Source organism: Bubalus kerabau, chromosome 9, assembly GCF_029407905.1.
Source record: "Bubalus kerabau isolate K-KA32 ecotype Philippines breed swamp buffalo chromosome 9, PCC_UOA_SB_1v2, whole genome shotgun sequence".
NCBI classification, from domain to species: domain Eukaryota; kingdom Metazoa; phylum Chordata; class Mammalia; order Artiodactyla; family Bovidae; genus Bubalus; species Bubalus kerabau.
In genome coordinates, this window is record NC_073632.1 from 23,441,281 (window position 1) to 23,464,603 (window position 23,323).

The 23,323-nt window shown below is 42.8% G+C and overlaps 1 protein-coding gene across 1 annotated transcript in view; it reads right to left on the bottom strand.

Moving 5' to 3' along the window:
- Nucleotides 1-4,235: 4,235 nt before the first annotated feature.
- The window catches only part of IMPG1 (interphotoreceptor matrix proteoglycan 1), a 56,117-nt gene continuing 37,029 nt past the window's right edge, over nucleotides 4,236-23,323 (bottom strand). Inside the window, exon 12 of the mRNA XM_055534730.1 lies at nucleotides 4,236-5,443. Coding sequence (XP_055390705.1) covers nucleotides 5,322-5,443 — 122 coding nt within the window. The 3' untranslated portion in view covers nucleotides 4,236-5,321. The remainder of the gene's footprint in view (nucleotides 5,444-23,323) is intronic.

A 23,323-nucleotide genomic window follows, 5' to 3' on the forward strand; every position in this document is an offset into this window, starting at 1 on the left:
TAGAGATGTAAAAGCCATACTTAATGCAGGCTGTTTGGAAACCCTTGGTGGGCTGGGTTTGGCCCACCGGCCTATAGTCAATTCCTGACTTACATTTTGCCTGTCTTTGAATTCTCATCTGAACCAGTTGTAACATCTTATCTGTCCCATTGTTAACTAATGAGTTGGATAAAATCTTTGACGTGTGTTCATTTTATATTTGAATGAGAGTCATGATTTTACCCCTTTAGAGAATTATTCTTTACTGTTTGCCAAAGGCAGTTGGAATGAAATTCAACTGAGGCATTTGGAGACCATGACCACAGGCTGAAAGACTCTATGTCCTGAGTGAATATTAAAATCTTGGCAAATTTTCAGAACTGTATCTATATCTAGGCCCTTCTGCAAAGGAACTGAACTGCACAATTAGATCCTCAGAGACGGCCCCTGCATTGTTAGAAAAGCTTTCCAGGTCATTCCAACATGCAGTCTGGATAGAGAATCAGTACATTTGAGGAAGTGGCATTTAAAAATATTACTCGATATAACAATGATAAGTTGTTTCTTTGAGATAGACAGCATTTAATAAATAATGGATAGAACTCCTGTGACATTAACAATATATAATATTCTTACAAAGAAATAGAGGAAAACAATAGGGAAAGTCTAGAGATCTCTTCAAGAAAATTAGAGATACCAAGGGAACATTTCATGCAAATATGAGCACAATAAAGCACAGAAACAGTATGGCCCTAACAGAAGCAGAAGATATTAAGAAGAGGTGACAAGAATACACAGAACTATACAAAAGGGATCTTCACAACCCAGATAATCATGATGGTGTGATCACTCACCTAGAGCCAGACATCCTGGAATGTGAAGTCAAGTGGGCCTTAGGAAGCATCACTACGAACAAAGCTAGTGGAGGTGATGGAATTCCAGTTGAACTCTTTCAAATCCTAAAAGATGATGCTGTGAAAGTGCTGCACTCAATATGCCAGCAAATTTGGAAAACTCAGCAGTGGCCATAGGACTGGAAAAGGTGTTTTCATCCCAATCTCTAAGAAAGGCAATGCCAAAGAATGCTCGACTACTGCACAATTGCACTCTTCTCACACACTAGTAAAGTAATGCTCAAAATTCTCAAAGCCAGGCTTCAGCAATATGTGAACCATGAAATTCCAGATGTTCAAGCTGGTTTTAAAAAAGGAGAGGAACGAGAGATCAAATTGCCAACATCCGCTGGATCATGGAAAAAGCGAGAGTTCCAGAAAAACATCTGCTTTATTGACTATGCCAAAGCCTTTGACTGTGGGGACCACAACAAACACTGGAAAATTCTTAAAGAGATGGGCATACCAGACCACCTGACTTGCCTCTTGAGAATTGCGTACGCAGGTCAGGAAGCAATAGTTAGAACTGGACATGGAACAACAGAATGGTTCCAAATAGGGAAAGGAGTATGTCAGGCTGTATATTGTCACCCTGCTTATTTAACTTATATTCAGAGTACATCATGAGAAATGCTGGGCTGCATGAAGCACAAACTGGAATCAAGACTGCTGGGAGAAATATCAATAACCTCAGATATACAGATGACACCATCCTTATGGTAGAAAGTGAAGAAGAACTAAAGAGCCTCTTGATGGAAGTGAAAGAGGAGAGTGAAAAAGCTGGCTTAATGCTCAACATTGAGAAAACTAAGATCATGGCATCCAGTCCCATCACTTCATAGCGAATACATGGGGAAACAGTGGAAACAGTGACAGATTTTATTTTTCTGGGCTCCAAAATCACTGCAGATGGTGACTGCAGCCATGAAATTAAAAGATGCTTACTCCTTGGCAGGAAAGTTATGACCAACCTAGATAGCATATTAAAAAGCAGAGATATTACTTTGTCAACAAGGGTCTGTCTAGTCAAGGCTATGGTTTTTCCAGTGGTCATGTATGGATGTGAGATTTGGACTATAAAGAAAGCTGAGCTCTGAAGATGCTTTTGAACTGTGGTGTTGGAGAAGACTCTTGAGAGTCCCTTGGACTGCAAGGAGATCCAACCAGTCCATCCTAAAGGAGATCAATCTTGGGTGTTCATTGGAAGGACTAATGCTGAGGCTTAAACTCCAATACTTTGGCCACCTGATCCGAAGGGCTGATTCATTTGAAAAGGTCCTGATGCTGAGAAAGATTGAAGGCAGGAGGAGAAGAGAATGATAGAGGATGAGATGGTTGGATGGCATCACTGACTCAATGGACATGAGTTTGAGTCACCTCTGGGAGTTGGCGATGGACAGGGAGGCCTGGCGTGCTACAGTCCATGGGGTCGCAAAGAGTTGGACAGGACTGAGCAACTGAACTGAACTGAACTGAACTGACTGAATATTCTTTTAGTTTAAAGCATAATAGAAATATCCAATTACATGAAACAGAAGATTATAAGATTATGAACATATTTAATCTTTTCTTAAACTTTTTCTAATTGTTTGGAAATTGGCAAGTTAAGGTTATTGCAAAACTCAAACATTAATTTTCATTATTGGACCCTTACTTCATTGCAAAAAGAATTCAAGATGGACTGAAAACATAGTAACAACCTGGTAAGTGTGATTTTCCACTCCATCTCATGGTGTTCTTAGTTTTTTGAAAAGGAAAACTTAGAGTCTTTTTTAAACAGGACCTCTAAATTTTCCAGATTTCAAAGTTTTGAGTAACTTTGAGAACTCACTAATTGTGATGGGACTGCAAGGAGATCCAACCAGTCCATTCTAAAGGAAATCAGTCCTTGGTGTTTTTTGGAAGGAATGATGCTAAAGCTGAAACTCCAGTACTTTGGCCACCTCATGCGAAGAGTTGACTCATTGGAAAAAACTCTGATGCTGGGAGGGATTGGGGGCAGGAGGAGAAGGGGACGACAGAGGATGAGATGGCTGGATGGCATCACCGACTCGATGGACGTGAGTCTGCATGAACTCTGGGAGTTGGTGATGGACAGGGAGGCCTGGTATGCTGCAATTCATGGGGTCACAAAGAGTCAGACACGACTGAGTGACAACTGAACTGAACTGAGCTCTGAAATACCAAGTAGCTATATACTTCCTTGACTTTTTATACCTCACAAAGTATTTTTATGTATTTTGTGTAAAATTAGCTTTGAAGATTTTAATAGGTATTATAAGAGTTAGTTACATTGTATAAAATTTGTAATTTATTTTCCATATGAAACCAAAACTCTTCTCAGTTTTTGACTCTTGTGACCACATGAACTGTAGCCCACCAGGCTCTTCTATCCATGGGATTTCCCAGGCAAGCATACTGGAGTAGGTTGCCATTTCCTTCTCTAGGGGATCTTTCCAACCCCAGGGATAGAGCCCATGTCTCCTGCATTGCAGGCAGATTCTTTACTGACTGAGCTACCAGGGAAGCCCTACTCAAATACTCACTAAATACAAGCTGTCTTTGACCTTTTGTCTTGGTCCTCCCTGCTCCTCTTTGGGGGTCTTCAGAGTCTGGTCCCTTCTCCCCGACTCTCTGCCATTCACAGGCAGCGCACCTCACGGACTGCAGTGAAAATTACGCATTTTTGTGCTTTCTCCATCTTTCCTGTTGGTGAGACCCAGTGTAGTCTTATGCTGCTGATATATGTTTTACTTGCTTTCTATTCTCTATGCCCATTCTTTATTTCATTTATGTCTATTAACCCCTCTTTGAGAAAGGTAAGGTAGGCATTGTTGTCCCATTTACAGACAAAGACTGAGAAAACTTAGAAGTCCTACTCAAAATTTACTTGGGCTCCTCCCTAAAATTCAGTTTTCTTAACTTATCCATTTTACTTCCACCAAGACCCCCCAGCCCCAAAGTTGTTGCTTCTCTGCCAGGGCTTCTTTCACTCATTCGTGTATGTGTGCTTGCATTGAATTCAAGAAAGCTATGCAATAACTTCCAGCTGCTGGCTACTTACAAGGCACAGGGACAGTAGCAATGAACAAGATAAATTCATTCACTGCCTCAATGCTTATGCTGCTGCTAAGTCGTTTCAGTCGTGTCCAACTCTGTGCAACCCCATAGACGGCAGCCCATCAGGCTCCCCCGTCCCTGGGATTCTCCAGGCAAGAACACTGGAGTGGGTTGCCATTTCCTTCTCCAATACATGAAAGTGAAAAGTGAAAGTGAAGTCGCTCAGTCGTGTCCAACTCTTAGCAACCCCATGGACTGCAGCGCACCAGGCTCCTCCGTCCTTGGGATTTTCCAGGCAAGAGTACTGGAGTGGGGTGCCATTGCCTTCTCCGTCAATGCTTATAGTGGCCAAAAATATGGCAATGACTCTATTTATTGAGCACCTCCTATGTATTTATGTATGTATCTAAAAGTCACATCTAAGTTATAAGGTGCAGATAAAGAAATTGAGGCATAGACAGATAAATAAACTCTTAATAGAATCAGTAGTGTATACTTAATAAGGCTGGTGTTAAGTACATGGGAGACCCTTCGTCTCCAGGAACAACTGGTAGTTTAACAAGGTGCTGGATCTAATATACGTCATGAAGAATTAGAAGAAAAAGAGGTGGGTAGGTGGGTGGCTGGATGTGGGGACATCCAAAGAAGTGGCTCTGGTGAATCTTTGTGAATTACAAGCTACTTACAACAGAGAACAATCAGGGGCACGACAATCAGGGGGCATGTGGGTTTACTAACACGTGATTGATTGATTGAAGTCGCTCAGTTGTGTCAGACTCTTTGCGACCCCATGGACGATAGCCTGCCAGGTTCCTCCATCCATAGGATTTTCCCAGGTAAGAATACTGGAGTGGGTCACATGATGTAAAACAAAAGGTTAGTTTTTACTTTTCAATAATGAATCTCTAAACTGCTTAAGTCCTATTTTCCAGGTAGTTCAACTGTCTTCGGGAACTGGGACAGGCAGGTCTACTGACAACATATTCACCACCTCCTCCCCATTTTGTTTAGGGGGGAGGGTCCAGGAGCTGAGATTTGAGGGAGCATTAAACAAGGAGTCTAGAGAGACTTTCTTTCAATGAAAATACAGACTTCAGAAATTTCAAGTTAAGGAAAATTACAGCAGCTATATTTTTTAATGATTTTGAGTCTGACAGTTTAGCAACATGGTTGTTTATATTCCTCATAAAGTTTCACAATAAAAGGGTAATTGTATTTATCAATATTAGTGTACACTTTTTCTCAGGAGAGCAGCTCTCCCCGTTCAACCTCAGGTCTTGACGAGGCTCCGCTGAAATTAATGAGCCCAGGAGAAGAAGGGGAAGACTTCTGAGTCAGAACACTTGTGAGGGCGAAGAAGCAGGTTGAATGAAGCTGGAGAGATGGGACTCAGATTCCATAGGGAATTAGGCGATTAGCTACTCCAGTTCCCAACCGAAGAGGTCTCGCCACGCATGCCTCATGTGTTTCAAGCCAGATGGTTTCAGACCCAGTCACACACTTGGGGAATGCTGAATTTTAAAAACAAAATGTACCACAAAATTAACCAGCGTGATGGAGAAACTGGGCTCATGAATGCTAAGAAGGGGACAAAATGTACTAGATCTGTATCAAAGGTTAACTCATACTGTTTCAATATTATATATCAAATATTAAGAAACATTTTGCAGAAAAACTTAAAAGTATCAAGGTATTGTGAATAAAAAATGCCATAACAGTAAAAGCATGTAGCAGCTGTGAAGCCATCACATTACAGCCACCCTGAGCCCTGAGGGCTCCCAATCCTCCCACCCCACCGCCCAGCACTGCAGTAACCCCTGGTGGTATACCCAGAGGAGACTCAGGATGAGAAAACGCAGGATACTGGCCCCAGAGAATTGAGGTTCATATAAAAGGAATAGTTTCAGTGAGCCCAGCCCCCTGCATCATCCTATACATAGAAAAGTACCAAATTTTTAAACTTGAGATATACGATTTTCTTTAATTAACAGTAATCTTTTGATAGTCCAACTACCTGGTCTTAGTTGCAAAAACGCCTGTATATCCTGGGTCCTCCCCACCCCCTTGCCTCCTTAGAGCAGTCTCTCAGAGTTATCTGAGTGGCTTGGCCCCGGGCTTCAGTCCTCCATGTGGTCTGCTGAATAAAACATAAATCTCAACTTTTAGGTTGTGTATTTTTTTCTGTTGATGGTTTATCAGGAAGAGAGAACAGTATGTACAAAGGCACAGACACAGAAGGGAGCAGGACGCTCAGCAGGTGGGACTGAGGGCAGCGTGACGTGGAGGCACTGAGGTGCTGCACGTGAGGGCGCGGAGAGCAGAGGGCCTGGGGGCACTGCTAGGTTTCCAGCTCGGGCACTTTCACTGATGGTGGTTGTGGTCACTGGTTTAGATACTAAGTCGTGTCCAACTCCTGTGACCCCAAGGACTGGGGCCCTCCAGGTTCCTCTGTCTGTGGGATTTCCCAGGGAAGAATAGTGGAGTGAGTTGCCATTTGCTTCTCCAGGGGGTCTTCCCAACCCAGGGATCGAACCCAGCTCCTCTGTACTGCAGGCAGATTCTTTACATTCTTTTTTTTTTTTTTTTTTTTAGATTCTTTACATTCTGAGTGTAGTCACTGAGACAGGAAATACTTGGGGTGAGGGTAGGGGTACGGGGGTGGGGGGGTGGGAGGTGGGAGGGAAACTTCAGTGTTTTTCATTTATAATCTAAAATGGAAAGGAGAAGAGCTACTCTGTGCATCTTATGGCAAAGTTTAGAAATTAATTAATTCAATGCAAAGGCATGAGAGAGCTTTGAAGATGTCAAATAAAGCCCAATAGCTATTCCTATGGAGTGGAGTTTCTCTAAATGTGCTCCAGGCCCCCAGCAGCACCTGAGCCCCTGGGAATTTGTTAGAAATGCTAATTTGCCCCACTTCACACCTACTGAATCAGAAACTCCGGGGGAAGGGCCCAGCAATCTGTGTTTTAACAAGATCTCCAGGGATTCTGATTCATGGAAAAGTTTACGAACACTATAGAGGAGATGTCTACAATTTATTATGGGAAAATGTACAATGGTTAAAGTACAGCTGAGGCAGGAGATAGGTGCGTTCCATGCTAGGCATTTACAACTAGCCTCTTGTTTGCATTTCCTGAAACCGGAGCTAGATGGGCTCCAGGTTAGGCATTTATAATCAGCCTCCTGTTTCCTTTCTGAAATGGAAGTAACAACAGGAACAGGGTAAATAGCCAGGCTTTGCCTCTTGTGGACACCTTAAGAAAACAGTCCTGGCAGGCACAGAGAGGGGCTAAATTTTGGTTGAGTAAAGGATCAAGAGATCACATATTTCTCCTCCATGGGACAAGGGAGACACTACACATGTCTAGAAAGGCTTCTTGGGGTTCAGAATTCAGGGGATGCCAAGCCATTATGAGTCTTGCTCCTCCCAGGCACCTTTGCATTGGAATCTATCTTGAAAAAACTTGCACACTCACATTGGGGAGGGTCCTAGGGCAGGTCAGGTGTAGAAAAAGAAACCAAATAACTGGCCAAAGGTAAACAAAGACCCAGAAGAACTGCCCTACATTTAACTGCCTCTTTACTGTGCTCCTCCTCCCGAGGGAGGAGGCCCACGCCCTTTCTCTCTGGGTGTGCATCTCTGCCTTGCTTCTATCTTAACTAAACAAGAGGTTTCTCTGTGTGCTCTCCCACTTGTTGTGCTACGCCTCTAATGATAAACTCTGTACCTGCTATATACTATACTAAACTATAAAGTTTTTTCCTCCATGAGAAAAATGCATTTGTCACTGGAGTCAAGAGCCAGGGAAAGGTAGCTTTTAGCCTCTAGCCTCTGCTGGTCTGGTGCTCAGGATTCCTGGTTTTCATCCAGACCGTGTGTGTGCTTAGTCACTCAGTCATGTTCAACTCTTTGCAACCTCATGGACTGTAACTCTCCAGGCTCCTCTGTCCATGGGGATTCTCCAGGCCAAAATACGGGAGTAGATTGCCATGCCCTCCTCCATGGGATCTTCCCAACCCAGGGATCGAACCCAGGTCTCCCACATTGCAGGTGGATTCTTTACCAGCTGAGCCACCAGGGATTCATCCAGGCTACCCAGGTTCAATTCCTGGGCAGGGAACTAACATCCAGAAACACATTACCGCTCACTGCTGCCTCTCCGAGATCACAGCGATGCAGGCAGCCCAGCTGATCTGCCCCTGAGGAAGATGTAAAGCAACATTGTTCTTCAGCCCTCAATCCTTGGAATCCCTATTTCGTCCACCAGTGCCCCTTTATTATAGTTTACTGGTAAAGACTTGGGTCCAGAAGGGTTACATGAACATTTATGTTAAATACCAAAATCTGTGAGGGAACTCTTCTTTAGAATTAATTTATTAAAGACAAGAAAATTCAACTTTAGACAGCAGCTTTGTACTCTAAAAGTAAGAAAGCTATAATAAGATCACATTGAAGTTCTTTCAGAAACATTCTTCCATTTGACATATAAAATGCTCTTTATATCCGTGAAAGTCATTTTGGGAAAAAAATTAATGTTTCCTGCTGTATATCTATAGAACTTGCTAAAAAGCAAATATATGTTAAAAGTATGTTTGAATTCCCAGGATGTTGTCAATACAAGCTGGTTAGGATCTTTCTTTGCTTACGTCTTAATGGAATATAAATCCTCCTGAGAAAGAGAGCTGGTATGATAGTTTTTAGTGGTTTTTGTCAAGTTACAGTTGCAGAAGACATTTGTATATCAGCTGCTTAAAACCATAACATCTTGCCTCAATGCATTTTGTAAGTTGGTTTTGTAAATACATATTTTGAAGATATTACTAGAGTACACCATGTTTTATCAGCTAGAGGGAATCCTTATGTGCAAAGGAGGGAAGATTGCAAGAGACTGGCTCTAAATTTCTGTTTTTCAAAGATAGTTTAGAAGCAAGAACTTCTGGGGGATATCTTGCTGCTGCTGCTGCTGCTAAGTCGCTTCAGTCGTGTCCAACTCTGTGCGACCCCATAGACGGCAGCCCACCAGGCTTCCCCGTCCCTGGGATTCTCCAGGCAAGAACACTGGAATGGGTTGCCATTTCCTTCTCCAATGCATGAAAGTGAAAAGTGAAAGTGAAGTCACTCAGTCGTGTCCGACTCTTCGCGACCCCATGGACTGCAGCCTACCAGGCTCCCCCGTCCATGGGATTTTCCAGGCAAAAGTACTGGAGTGGGGTGCCATTGCCTTCTCCAAGGGGGATATCTTAATAGTCTTAATTTCAAACTTGAGGCACCACTCAGCCTCAAGTGATCTATAAAGGTCACTTAAATTGCCTTTAGTCTTTCGGATACCTGGCTAATTTCGTGCTCTTGGTATTGACAGTCATACCTAAAATATATTTCATCTGCTTTTATTTTACAATGGATTTTGAATAATTTGCAAGATTTATTAAAAGTAATAAACTGTATTTGAAGAAATAATAGCCTAATCATATATTAGCATTAAGTAATAAAAATTCAGCTCCATAGGACATTGTAGGTGGTGGGGTCCAGGGAAGATTTATAGCATTCTGCAAAGGCTGAATGTACAGAGAATGTGAACATTAAGAAGAGAATCTGAATAACTCAGGCAACAGTTTATTTATTACCTAAATTAAGAAAATACATTCAAATGCTCCACATCTGCTGGGAGGAATGCTTGCATCATTAATATCTTTCAGAGAAAATCATCTCTTTCTACTTTTAATTTAACATTTTAACTATGGACAGAAGATAAAGTGTTACATTGATGAGGTTCACATTTTACATCTATGACCTTGAATCAACTGTGGCACTTGTGTGTATCAACCTGCAGCCCCCATAAGAAAGGCTGGGACTAGCCCCTTAAAATCCAGGGACATCATCATTGTCATTAACATCCATCCATCTTCCATTACCCACTCCTCCACCCCTTCATCCATCTATTCACCTAGAATGTGTCTAGAGAGGCAAACAAGATAATGGTAAGAGCTGGTGTCCAAAGATGGAGTGAAATTGCTTTAATTCAAGTACAACTAAGGTGGATAACTACATCAGGAAGATGTCAGTAACAATGAGGACTATACCAGGTGATTATGCTGTGTACTACTTTGTAGAACCTGATAGGTTTGGGTACACAAGGAGCTATTTACCTGGGAAAATAATCAGTTCTGTTGCAGTTTTAAAATTACTTAACACAAACAGAAACAGACTCACAGGCTTTGAAAACAAACTTACAGTTACCAAAGGGGAAAGGTGGAAGAAGTGAAAGTCGCTCAGTTGTGTCTGACCCTTTGGACCCCAAGGACTACACAGTTCATGGAATTCTCCAGGTCAGAATACTGGAGTGGGTAGCCTTTCCCTTCTCCAGGGGATCCCCCCAACCCAGGAATTGAACCCAGGTCTCCTGCACTGCAGGCAGATTCTTTACCAGCTGAGCCACAAGGGAAGCCCAAGAGTACTGGAGTGGGTAGCCTGTCCCTTCTCCAGGGGATCTTCCCGACCCAGGAATTGAACCAGGGTCTCCCACACTGCAGGTGGATTCTTTACCAACTGAGCTATGAGGGAAGCCCAGAGACGGGAGGGATAAATTAGGAGTTTGAGACTGACATATACATACTACAATATGTATACTAGATCATTTGTCAGGAAGCATTTAACAGGAGGCTTCCTGTGTGTTGTTTTGGATCTGTCACGAATCCTCTGTCCCTTATTAATTCCTGAATGTTCAGGAATTAAGTGGAGCAGCAAGCTACTCCTGGGGGCTGAAGTATGCATGCATTTCCATACAGTGATAAGCAGCTATTTACGACCCTCTTCCTTTTTATGAACCATACGGTAAAAGTGATTATTTACAACCCTCTCTTTTTCATATGGATGACTTCATGTTTCCTTGATAACTTGTAAGTTTTAATTTTATCTCGGCTGAAAATAGCTAGCTTGTAAGACAGTATAACGGAGAAGGCAATGGCAACCCACACCAGTACTCTTGCTTGGAAAATCCCATGGACGGAGGAGCCTGGTGGGCTGCCGTCTATGGGGTCGCACGGAGTCAGACACAACTAAAGTGATTTAGCAGCAGCAGCAAGACAGTATAAATAAATACTCACACAGTGTTGAATAAAACACCTTTGCTCCATCAGAGCTTTGGTCCCTGTGTCTCTTTCTCTTTCCCTCTCTCTCTTTCTCTGTCTCTCTTTTTCAGGCTGATCCCCTGGAGCGCAGAGGCTCTCTGAGTTCACTTTCCTGCCAGGCTTCTAAGACCCTCTCGAGAAGGCGCTCTGCACCTTTACCCCATCAAGAGGGCACCTGAGGCCTTTGTGAACAGAGCAACCCCTGTGTCAGGGATTTTATTGGTTTTCTGCATAAACCAAGGAATATCAGCCTCTTTCTCTCTCCTTTACTTTCTTATTGTCAACTCTGGACCACCAGGTTCTGGTCCAATCATTAACCAGGACCTACTGTACAGCATAGGAAACTGTATATAATTCTGCAAAAACCTGTATGGGAAAAGAATCTGAAAAATAATGGATATATATATATAGTCTATAACCAAACCACTTTTACTATACATCTGAAACTAACACAGCATTGTAAATTAACTATACCCCCAACATAAAATAAAACTTAAATTAAAAAATTACTTGATACATCGGGAGATAGTCACCTGTTTTTAATTAAGTGCAAATAATAAGGGGACAGTTTCGAAGTGCAATGGCCTGTGTGTTCCCACAGTACTGGAAATGAAATGGCTGGATAGCCAGAGCTCTGTGTTGGGTGTGGATGAGCAATGAATTGCAGGAATGCCCCCTTCAACCTTTGTTTCTCTAGCCTGGGGTGGGAGTGGGGTAGAAGCACTGCTCTTCTGCATCTGTGGGCAGCCTCTCTCCTGTCTGGCTTCTCAGTTCCTCTGTTAATTAACAGATTCCTTGCATTAAATTCACTTTCTTGTAAATAATACTTTAAATCATTATAAAATTGCTCATGTTTGACTTTTGACCTAAAAAAAGGGCAACCTCATGCCTGAAAGAGTTTCTGTTTTTTTTTTTTTTCCTGGTTAAATTCTGACTCTTACAGGTCAACTAAGGAGGGAATTCTTTCCACCAAAAAGGGACTTTAAAATGCTGATCCTGACACCACATTGTAAATCAACTCTACTCCAATTAAAAAAAAAAAATGCTGGCCCTGGCAGAGGGGAACTCAGAGCACAGAGAGCACAGGGGCCCAGAACACAGTGTTGGGATCAGGAGGAGGCAGAGGGCAGAAGATTTGCCAGGCCAGTCCAGGGAACATGTTAAGGCGGCCAACATTTTCCAGGTGGACCAGATCCAAGGTGATAATCTTACACTGACTGGGTGGGTCATTAGGGAAGAAAAATTTAAAAATTAATTCTGAACCCTTCTGAAAAGCATATTTCAGTGAATGCCTGGAAAAATGAATACATTTCCTCATCCCAAAGAATGCTTTAGTGACTTACAACAAACCTTTTTGCCATCCTTGTAAATACCCCCGTCTGTACTGTTTACATTGTTATCTGGTCTATTGCAACCCTGCTACTCCATGACCTGGCACCGGGTTGCTGTACAAAGCTTGGAGGGGAGTACTGCTCATAGAACACAAAGTTAGCAAGACTTAGTTCTATTTGCCCTGGGCCTACTGGGTCCTGAGGCAAAAGGAAAAATGTGTGCCCCTGTATACAGTTAGGAAAAATTAGCAAAAGCACTACCAAAAAACCCCCCAAACCAAGCCAAACCATAACTCTCTGTGAAACACTATGTTATTCAGTCATTTGCACCAATGTCAACCCCCAGAAATCTGTCTGAAGGGGCACAAAAGCTGCACAGATTGGAAATGCTTGTCACTTTCATATGGTAATACAGGATTGTAGAACCAACAACAGCTATCTTTATTTAAAATTTTGATATTTTGTTCCTCATGAGTTTTTGCATTATTTTTTAATTGGAGTATAATTGTTTTACAATGTTGTATTACTTTCTCTTTTACAACAAAGTGAGTCAGCTATATTTATACATATATCCCTTATTTCTTGAGCCTCCCTTCCACTCCACACATCCCACCCTTCTAGGTCATCACAGAGCACAGAGTTGAGTTCTCTGTACTCTACAGCAGCTTCCCACTAGCTAGCTATTTTACACATGGTAGTGTATATGAGTTTGCGTAAATTCCGGAAGTTGGTGATGGACAGGGAGGCCTGGCGTGCTGCAGTCCATGGGATCGCAGAATCAGACACGACTGAGCGACTGAACTGAACTGAGTGTATATAAGTCAATCCTAATCTCCCTGCATTAATCTTGATTTTTTTTTGAGATCTTACATTTCAGTATTATCTTGATGACTGAGTCTGTTGGATCGCCCTTAAATCTGTGCACCCCTAAACCCGGTTCTGCTGGGGTGCTACTTGTCACACCCAAGGCACTGAAGGCATGCTAAGATTAGGTTGAGAGAAGCAAGAGAAAGGGCCGAATGTCTGTGCAGGAGTTCATGAAGGAATTGAGAAAAAATATTCCAGTGTGCATTCGAGGTCCTAAGAATTCCTGTAATAAAGTCTGAGGAAGAAAAACCAGGTCCACTGAGTCCTGGGCAAATTGACTTTATATTTGCCAGGTGGTGGGCACCCTGAAGACACAGATCTGGATGGGGATCAGGATAAAGATACTTTATTGTTTATCATGGGTTTCCCAAGAAAACTTGAAATTGGGAAAATGGCCTTACAACAGAAGAGAATGACATCTGTAATAGAACCTGCCTTGAGAGGACTAGAGGACTTCATTGCAGATTTATTGCTATCAGCAATAAATATGATATGTCAGATTGGATCTCTAGTCCAGCTTGTGCTTCCTAACAGGAGAGAAAATGAGAATTTCCTGGGGAAAAATGAACTGAGAAATTCATTAATTTGTGTGTGGAGGTTGCAAACTTGAAAAACAAACACAAAACAAGCCTACAAACCAACAAACCCCCTCAGATCAGTTTCATGAAAACAGGAGAGTTTCATATCTCTCATATATGATGAAACAACAGATTAAATTGCTTCAGAAATGAGCCTTCTGATATTTTCTTTCTTTTTTTTGGGGGGGTGGGGTGGGGAGCATTGTTCTGTGCAGACATGTGGGATCTTAGTTCTCCAACCAGAGATGGAGTTCTAGGCCCCTACAGTGGAAGGGTGGAGTCCTCACCGTTGGATGGCCAGGGAAGTCCCCAGAAATGAGCCTTCTACTGTAGTATGCAATCTCAGGAAAGTTTCACAGTATTTTTTTGGTTTTCTTTTTCAGGCAGGAATTAAGGGCACCCATGAATCAGTGAATGGGCCTTCCTGGTGGCTCAGGGATAAAGAATCTGCCTGCAATGCAGCAGACACAGGAGATTCGGGTTCCATTACTTAGTCAGGAAGATCCCCTGGAGATGGAAATGGCTACCCACTCCAGGGTTCTTGCCTGGAGAATTCCATGGACAGAGGAGCCTGAGGAATACAGTCCATAGAGTTGCAGAGTCTGACGCGACGGAAGTGACTGAGCACAGCATAGGGATCAGTGATGCCAGCTGGCAGGTTCCATTTTCCGAAGGAAGTCTTAAGGCAGTTGGGGCCTGGTACAGCAGCATTGCTGCTGCTGCTGCTACGTTGCTTCAGTCGTGTCCGACTCTGTGTGACCCCATGGATTGCTGCCCCCCAGGCTTCCCCGTCCCTGGGACTCTCCAGGCAAAAACACTGGAGTGGGTTGCCATTTCCTTCTCCAATTTCTTTGCTTACGCTTAGCATCCTCTGAGCCTCAGAAGCAGCAGCGTCACTGGGAAGAACCTCAGCAGAGGGATTCACCTGGGGTGAAGTGGAAAAGAGTCTTCCCCCAGCCCTCATCGCAGGAAGATGGGGAGGTCCTCTTGCTCAATTTCTGTCAGACACTAATGTCTTGCCGCATATTCTCACCCTTATGTGCATGACAGTTATTCAAAATATCCAGTTCCTTAGAGCCCTGTGAAAATCCTGTGTAAAGTTTGTAAGTGAGTTAGCTAATTGCAGGTACCCAACCCTGAAGTGGTGCGGCTTTGTCCACTCAAAGGGCGACTTTGACCCATCCTAAAGGAGATCAGTCCTGGGTGTTCACTGGAAGGACTGATGCTGAAGCTGAAACTCCGATACTTTGGACTCATTTGAAAAGACCCTGATGCTGGGAAAAGATTAAAAGAAGGAGGAGAAGGGGATGACAGAGGATGAGATGGCTGGATGGCATCACTGACTCAACGGACATGAGTTTGAGTAAACTCCAGGAGTTCGTGATGCACAGGGAGGCCTGGCGTGCTGCAGTCCACGAGGTCACAAAGAATCAGACAAGACTGAGCGACTGAGCTGAACTGAACTGCCCCCTCAAATCAGTTCAGCTTTTCTCCTTTCCCTGGTTCTTGATCAACCTTTACTCCTTTGAACGGGCTCTCCAGGGACTTAATCAGCTCCAGTTCCATCCCCAGCTCCCTTTCCAGAAGCCTCTTTCCCCCCAGCTGATAAGACCCCCCTCTTGCATGGTACCTCTCGCCACCGCCGCTGTTCTGTTCCCAAGGTCTCTATCACTGGCAGCCCGCTAGATCCCATGATTAAAACGAGTATTTCCCACAATTGGTGGTGGTTTAGTCACCAAGTCATGTCTGACTCTTGTGACCCCATAGACTGTAGCCCACCAGGCTCCTCTGTCCATGGGATTTTCAGCTAAGCATACGGGAGTGGGTTGCCATTTTCTTCAGGGAATCTTCCCAAGCCAGGGATGGAACCACAGTCCCTTTGCATTGCAGGCAGATTCTTTACTGATGAACCACCATGGAAGTCCATTTCCAACAATTAAAAGGCCCTTAAACTATTGCGGTTTGCATTCTGTCTTATTTTCCTTCTTCCGTCTTTCCTCTTTCTCTCCACTGCCCAGTTTTCTCAGCTGTAATATTTCCTGTTCTGTTTCTTGAATATTTCTTCTCAGTTTCATGTCCAACTATCTCTACTTAAAATTATCATACAAAAGATACTTAAAGCAGACAGTGGTACACCTCATTTGCTTACTACCCTCAAGTCACTCTAGCTTTCAAAGTTGAAGAAATTTACAAGAAATGTCACACAACCTAGAGGGGTGGGATGGGGTGGGAGGTGGGAGGGAGGTTCCAGAGGGAGGGGACGTGTGTATACCTATGGTAGATTCATGTTGATGTATGGCAGAAACCAGCACAACGTTGTAAAGCAATTATCCTCCAATTAAAAATAAATTAAAAAAAATAAAGGGTGTCAAATATACAACTGAGGGCTTGACTAAAGTGATGGCAAACGCTCCTGGAAAGACTCAAATCAATGGGAAGTTTGTCATCCTACAGAATGAAGGCCTGGATTGAAAACCTTAAGAGAGACACTTTCTTAAATTTCAGACATGCTCATTCAAAGCAAACAAACAAATAGATGCAAATAGAAGTATTCATTTACCTCTTGTCAATGCTTTCAATTGTCCTCTCCATAAATATAGCTTGGTAAGTTTTGTCAGTACTGCCTTTGGATGCTATTTTGTGAGCATTTTATTAAAATTCTGTGAATCAGCACTTGTATTAACATTTCAAATAGCATAAAGCTGATACACATGCTCTGGCAAGGATTTTACCTAATCTGACAGTACAGAGAACTTGCCAAGTAGCATGGGAGAGTTGCTATTCTTCCATCTCATTCATTGCCAAGCAGAAAAGAAAAAATAAGAGAGGTAGATGAAATTGAAAAGTCCTCTTATCTTTTGGCTTATTCAGTGGTCAAAAGAGATTAAATTCTCTCTGTGATGATAGAATCTAAAGATGAAGGTCCTGTTTTCTGACATTTACATTTTTAAGGTCAAATGGATGATGTGACCTATCTCTTCGAGCAGAAAGGCATGTCAATGACCCATTTGCTTAGTTGCCTGTGTAGACTTCCTTCTAGAAACTGACCACAGCATGCAACTTGTAGTCTCTTGATGCCTTTAGAAATGCAGTTTCATCTTATAACTAAAAAATTAAAGGAAACATTCATGGGAATTTCTGTCCATGTAAATGGATAGAATTCCCTTGTAGACCCTCTTACTATTTCTATCTGAAGATTGCTAAAATGTCACTGTCCCTCCATGGAAGAGTTGCTTCTTTGATTACAGTGCTGATCCTGTTGTAAACCTGCAATTCTCCACAGCAGGACCCAGGGGACAATCATTCCCCAGTCTCAAAGGTGACCTTGCCTGCTCCAGGTTACTACTCTCTGGCCTCAAACCATTTGTACAACCAGAGGCTCACACTCTGTAAAAATGGGCAAAAGAGGGTCAGAAACATTTTCCTTTCCACCGTAATTCTGATGTTACCACATGGGGGTCAAGATAACACATGAGACAGCAGTCCTATACCTATGGATATGCCCAGTCCCTCGAGAAGTGACTCAGGTGGGAATGCACGACTAGAGAATTGGTTAGATGTCTCTTGGACATCTATCTGGCCTCTGTCACGCTGGTGCCTCTCTCTCCATGGCTCTCTTCTGGGCAATGCTCTTTCTACGGTGTGTTTCCTGCCCCTCTTTCTACCATGGGTTCCTCTTTAAAACGGCACAAATACTGACCTCCTGTTATCACTGATGACAAACACATGCACACGATGATAAAGGGCATTCTATCAGGCCACCCTGCTTTCTGTTTGCATCAGATGAATTGTCAAATTACTACCTGATTCTGTTTGTTCTAGTCCTGACTTTGCCTCTTTTCCTGCTGAACTAAGGTATAAAGCACCTGTTTTTTTTGTTTTTTTTTTTAACCTACTATTTTGAGCTCATTAAAGACATACCAGCAACAGTTAGAACTGGACATGGAACAACAGACAGGTTCCAAATAGGAAAAGGAGTACGTCAAGGCTGTATATTGTCACCCTACTTATTTAACTTATATGCAGAGTACATCATGAGAAACACTGGGCTGGAGGAAGCACAAGCTGGAATTAAGATTGCCGGGAGAAATATCAATAACCTCAGATATGCAGATGACACCACCCTTATGGCAGAAAGTGAAGAGGAACTAAAAAGCCTCTTGATGAAAGTGAAAGAGTAGAGTGAAAAAGTTGGCTTAAAGCTCAACATTCAGAAAGATGATCATGGCATCTGGTCCCATCACTTCATGGGAAATAGATAGGGAAACAGTGGAAACAGTGGCTTACTTTAGTTTTTGGGGCTCCAAAATCACTGCAGATGGTGATTGCAGCCATGAAATTAAAAGACACTTGATCCATGGAAGGAAAGTCATGACCAACCTAGATAGCATATTAAAAAGCAGAGACATTACTTTGTCAACAAAGGTCCATTTAGTCAAGGCTACGGTTTTTCCAGTAGTCATGTATGGATGTAAGAGTTGGACTATAAAGAAAGCTGAGCGCTGAAGAATTGATGCTTTTGAACTGTGGTGTTAGAGAAGACTCTTGAGAGTCCCTTGGACTGCAAGGAGATCCAACCAGTCCATCTTAAAGGAGATCAGTCCTGGGTGTTCATTGGAAGGAATGATGCTAAAGCTGAAACTCCAGTACTTTGGCCACCTGATGTGAAGAACTGACTCATTGGAAAAGGCCCTGATGCTGGGAAAGATTGAGGGCAGGAGGAGAAGGGGATGACAGTGGATGAGATGGTTGGATGGCATCACTGACTTGACGGACATGGGTTTGGGTGGACTCCAGGAGTTGGTGATGGACAGGGAAGGCTGGCACGCTGCAGTTCATGGGATTGCAAAGAGTCGGACACAACTGAGCAACCGAACCGAACTGAGTATGGTTAATTTTATGTGTCACGTTGGCTAGGCCATGTTACCCAGATATTTGGTCAACCAGATAGCTGGTTCTGTGAATGTATTTTTTAGATGAGGCTGGATCATGGAAAAAGCAAGAGAGTTCCAGGAAAACATCTATTTCTGCTTTATTGACTATGCCAAAGCCTTTGACTGTGTGGATCACAATAAACTGTGGGAAATTCGGAAAGAGATGGGAATACCAGACCACCTGACCTGCCTCTTGAGAAATCTGTATGCAGGTCAGGAAGCAACAGTTAGAACTGGACATGGAACAACAGACTGGTTCCAAATAGGAAAAGGAGTACATCAAGGCTGTATATTGTCACCCTGCTTATTTAACTTCTATGCAGAGCACATCATGAGAAACGCTGGACTGGAAGAAGCACAAGCTGGAATCAAGATTGCCGGGAGAAATATCAACAACCTCAGATACGTAGATGACACCACCCTTATGGCAGAAAGTGAAGAGGAACTAAAAAGCCTCTTGATGAAAGTGAAAGAGGAAAGTGAAAAAGTTGGCTTAAAGCTCAACATTCAGAAAATGAAGATCATGGCATCCGATCCCATTACTTCATGGGAAATAGATGGGGAAACAGTGGAAACAGTGTCAGACTTTATTTGTTGGGGCTCCAAAATCACTGCAGATGGTGACTGCAGCCATGAAATTAAAAGACGCTTACTCCTTGGAAGGAAAGTTATGACCAACCTAGATAGCATATTCAAAAGCAGAGACATTACTTTGCCAACAAAGGTCTGTCTAGTCAAGGCTATGGTTTTTCCAGTGGTCGTGTATGGATGTGAGAGTTGGACTGTGAAGAAGGCTAAGCGCCGAAGAATTGATACTTTTGAACTGTGGTGTTGGAGAAGACTCTTGAGAGTCCCTTGGACTGCAAGGAGATCCAACCAGTCCATTCTGAAGGAGATCAGCCCTGGGATTTCTTTGGAAGGAATGATGCTAAAGCTGAAACTCCAGTACTTTGGCCACCTCATGTGAAGAATTGACTCATTGGAAAAGACTCTGATGCTGGGAGGGATTGGGGGCAGGAGGAGAAGGGGACGACAGAGGATGAGATGGCTGGATGGCATCACTGACTCGATGGATGTGAGTCTGAGTGAACTCCGGGAGTTGGTGATGGACAGGGAGGCCTGGTGTGCTGCAATTCATGGGGTTGCAAAGAGTCAGACACGACTGAGCGACTGAACTGAACTGAGCTGAAGATTTAAATTGTTAACTTTGTGTGAAACAAATGACCTCTATAGTGTGCAAGGTCCTTTTTCAATCAGTTGAAGGCCTCAGTTAAAAAAAGAAATGAACCTGACCTCCCCATAGGAGTTGGAAATTCTGTCAGCAGATTCCTTCCCTGGGTCTCTGGTCTGCCAGAGAGTCAAGTCCTTAAAGTCAATCAATCTCTCTCTAGACACACACACACACACACACACACACACACCCTACTAGTTCTTCTCTGGAGAACCCTGACTAGTACATTTGCAGTCAGATTTTTTACCACCTGAGCCACCAGGGAAGCCCGACAAATACATATACTGAACATTCAACTCACCTCTAGGTGAAATTCCAAATACTTAAGGGGGCCTTTCTCATACATATTCAAATCCCTATTCTCTGACCTGTACTGGTTTTTCAAAGAAAGAGAGAGAGGCTGAGGGGGGAAAGAAAGAGAAAGAGGGAATATGTTGATCATTATACTCCATTATGTTTCAGGGTGAGAAGAAATTTGATGTCTCATGTATAATATGGTTGACCACGGAAATGTTCAACCTCGTGATCATGCAGATACTTCAACTCATACTTCCCCTCCACTTACCACTTGCCCTGTTTTATTTTTTATTTTAATTCTATTCTAGTTTTAAATAAAATCTTTTGTGTTTCTTCTTCCTCCCCTCTTCCTCTGCTCCTACCCTCTCCCTTGCCTCCGAAGCTTCATACTACATGTGCACCAAAATCTCTCACTGTCCTACTTTTCATCCATCAAGCTGTGGCCAGACTAACTTTCCTAAGTCCCATCTTCACCATTCCCCTTGATTTCCTGAAAAGTTGGAACAAACTTTTTTTTTTCTGATTTTCAAAGTCTTGCTTGATATTTGCCCTCTTCCTACTTATTTTTCTGTCTTCTATCCTGAATCTCCAACCTGTGCCTCTGTGCCTCCTTGGGGCCACTTACACCTCACATATGCCTTCTTTGGTGCTTCTGCTTTTCAATGATACACATCCCTATGACCTAAAACAATTGTATACATACATATGTTTAGTCCAGAAAAAAATTTTTAGTCTTGTTTATACATAAAAATCTTACATTGTTTTATTTCTCGTGTATAGGTCTTGAATAAAGGGAGCAGAAGGGAAGCACACTGTGGTCCGATATGAACTCAACCTCCCTTTCCAGAGCCAAATTTGTGGCATTATCATAATTGAGATCTCTAACATGAAACAAGAGTACTGGAGTGGGTAGCCATTTCATTCCCCAGGGGATCGCAACCCAGGGACCGGACCCGGGTCTCCTGCCTTGTAGGCAGATTCCTTACTATCTGAGCCACCAGGGCGGCCCCTTCAACATGAAATTTTAATTTTCCTCTAAACCTAGGCCTTGAAAACATCACAGACATATGTGACAGTGCATTCATATCTTAAAGATAGATTTCCTTCAGTATTTTTCCTGTGCAATGTCACATTAGTTTCTTCCTCTTGTCTTACCTTTTATATTTTTCCTGAAAATGTTCTCAATTCTCTACATGTGATAAGAGTTCTATTAAAATTCTCATAAAAGCTTGCTTTTGGGATGCATTTAAAGGTGAATGCATGCAGAGACATTGGCCTGGTTGTCAGAGCTGCTTTGCACTGAGGTTTGATTCTGGGACTTGAGTTCACCAGGTTTATTCTAATTGCCTCAGTGCCACCATGTGTGAAAGAAGACAGAACTGAGCTGATGCCCGATGTGCCAGGAGGGACCACAGAGCCTGTGGTGTGGGGCACATGTCCCACAGAGCTGGTTCTCCAGTGCTGCTGAGATGCTGGCCCTGTAGCTACAGTGAGGAAGATACAAAAACAACTCCTGGGGTGTGTCAGGAGCCACTCCAAGAAGCAAGGGGATAGGATGCAGATGCCAAACCCAAAGTGAAAAATATGACAGATGCCAAAAATTGAAATAAAAACCCAAACCAAATGAAAGCCCCTGGGTGGTTAGAATGGAACCTCTAAGTCAGTCTGTGTTGGAGGATCAAGTGCTCATAGGAGCTGTGAAGTGATCTTGGAGACAGTTTCCTAAAGTGGGCCCTAAAGAGACATCCTGAGTCTCTGGAAATAATTATCTTGACCCATTTAGGTAGCACAGTTTTCTGTATCCATCGACCTCTCCTTTTCTCCTCTCTGTAAAATACTTGACAGATTAATCGAAAGCATTGCTAATAATGGACACTTATCAATCTTCCTCCTTACATAAATATGAACCAACAAAAATGGATGAGAGTGATGAGAAGTGACCATGCCAAGCATCTGAGAACCAGGGAAGGCTAGTACCTCCTAGGTTGTGCTTACTGGTCATGTGACCATAAAGCGGTAACTGGAATGGAATATTTGGACATCTGTGAGCATGGCCCTGATCAGCTCACTCACATATAGCACCCATACACTGCTCATTAATCAGGTCAGGCCATTCACAGCTTCAAAATTCTGCATAACGATTTCACCTCTTAAAGATCACTCAGATCAGTTCATTTTTGTCCACTTCCCCTTGGGCAGTAGTAGCCCAAGTCCAGGCCAGCAACATTTCCAGCTTGGATTGCTGTTAACACTTTTCTAATTGATTGCTTGCATCTGCCCAACTCCAGTCAATTTTCCACAATGCAGCCAAAAGATTTATTTAAACTCAAATTTGATGTGTCATTCCCATGCTCAAGACTCTTTCGATGTTCTTAACAGGGCTCGTAAAGCTCGATGTTTCTGGAGTTCCATTGCTTTCTAACTCCTTTGTGCTCCCGTGACACTGGCTTTCTCCTTCAATGTGCCATCTACTTCCAGCTTCACCTACTCCTCTCTGCACAAAACTGTCCTCCCACCATTGCTACTTTTGCTCTTGTCATTCTGATTTCAGTTTGAATAACTTCCTCAGGAGATTTAACTGGCTATACAGAATCAATAATAAAGGATATGTATATTTTATTATTTATAGATTATTATTATTTGCTACATATCCTTTGCATCAGAAACATTTTATGATAAATGGCTATATGCATATATATCCCAGATTTTTTTGAGATTGGTTGTTAAATATTTATCATCACCAATGAGTTCTGGTGGTCACAGGGTTAACTGGGTTAGCTGGCTGGATCAGTTTCCTTCCCTTCCATGTTTCTGTTGCCTGTTCCTTTACTGGGCTTCCTGGGATCATCTCTGAAACAAACTCCTTTTAAGCAAATCCTGGTCTCAGGGCCTGTTTTTAGGGAAACTCAAACCACAACAGTCATGGAGTGTACTTAGTTTGTCCATTATTTCATCTCCATTATCTAACAAGCATAACATAAATATTTATTGATAAGTAAATAAATGAGCATAGCCTCCCAGC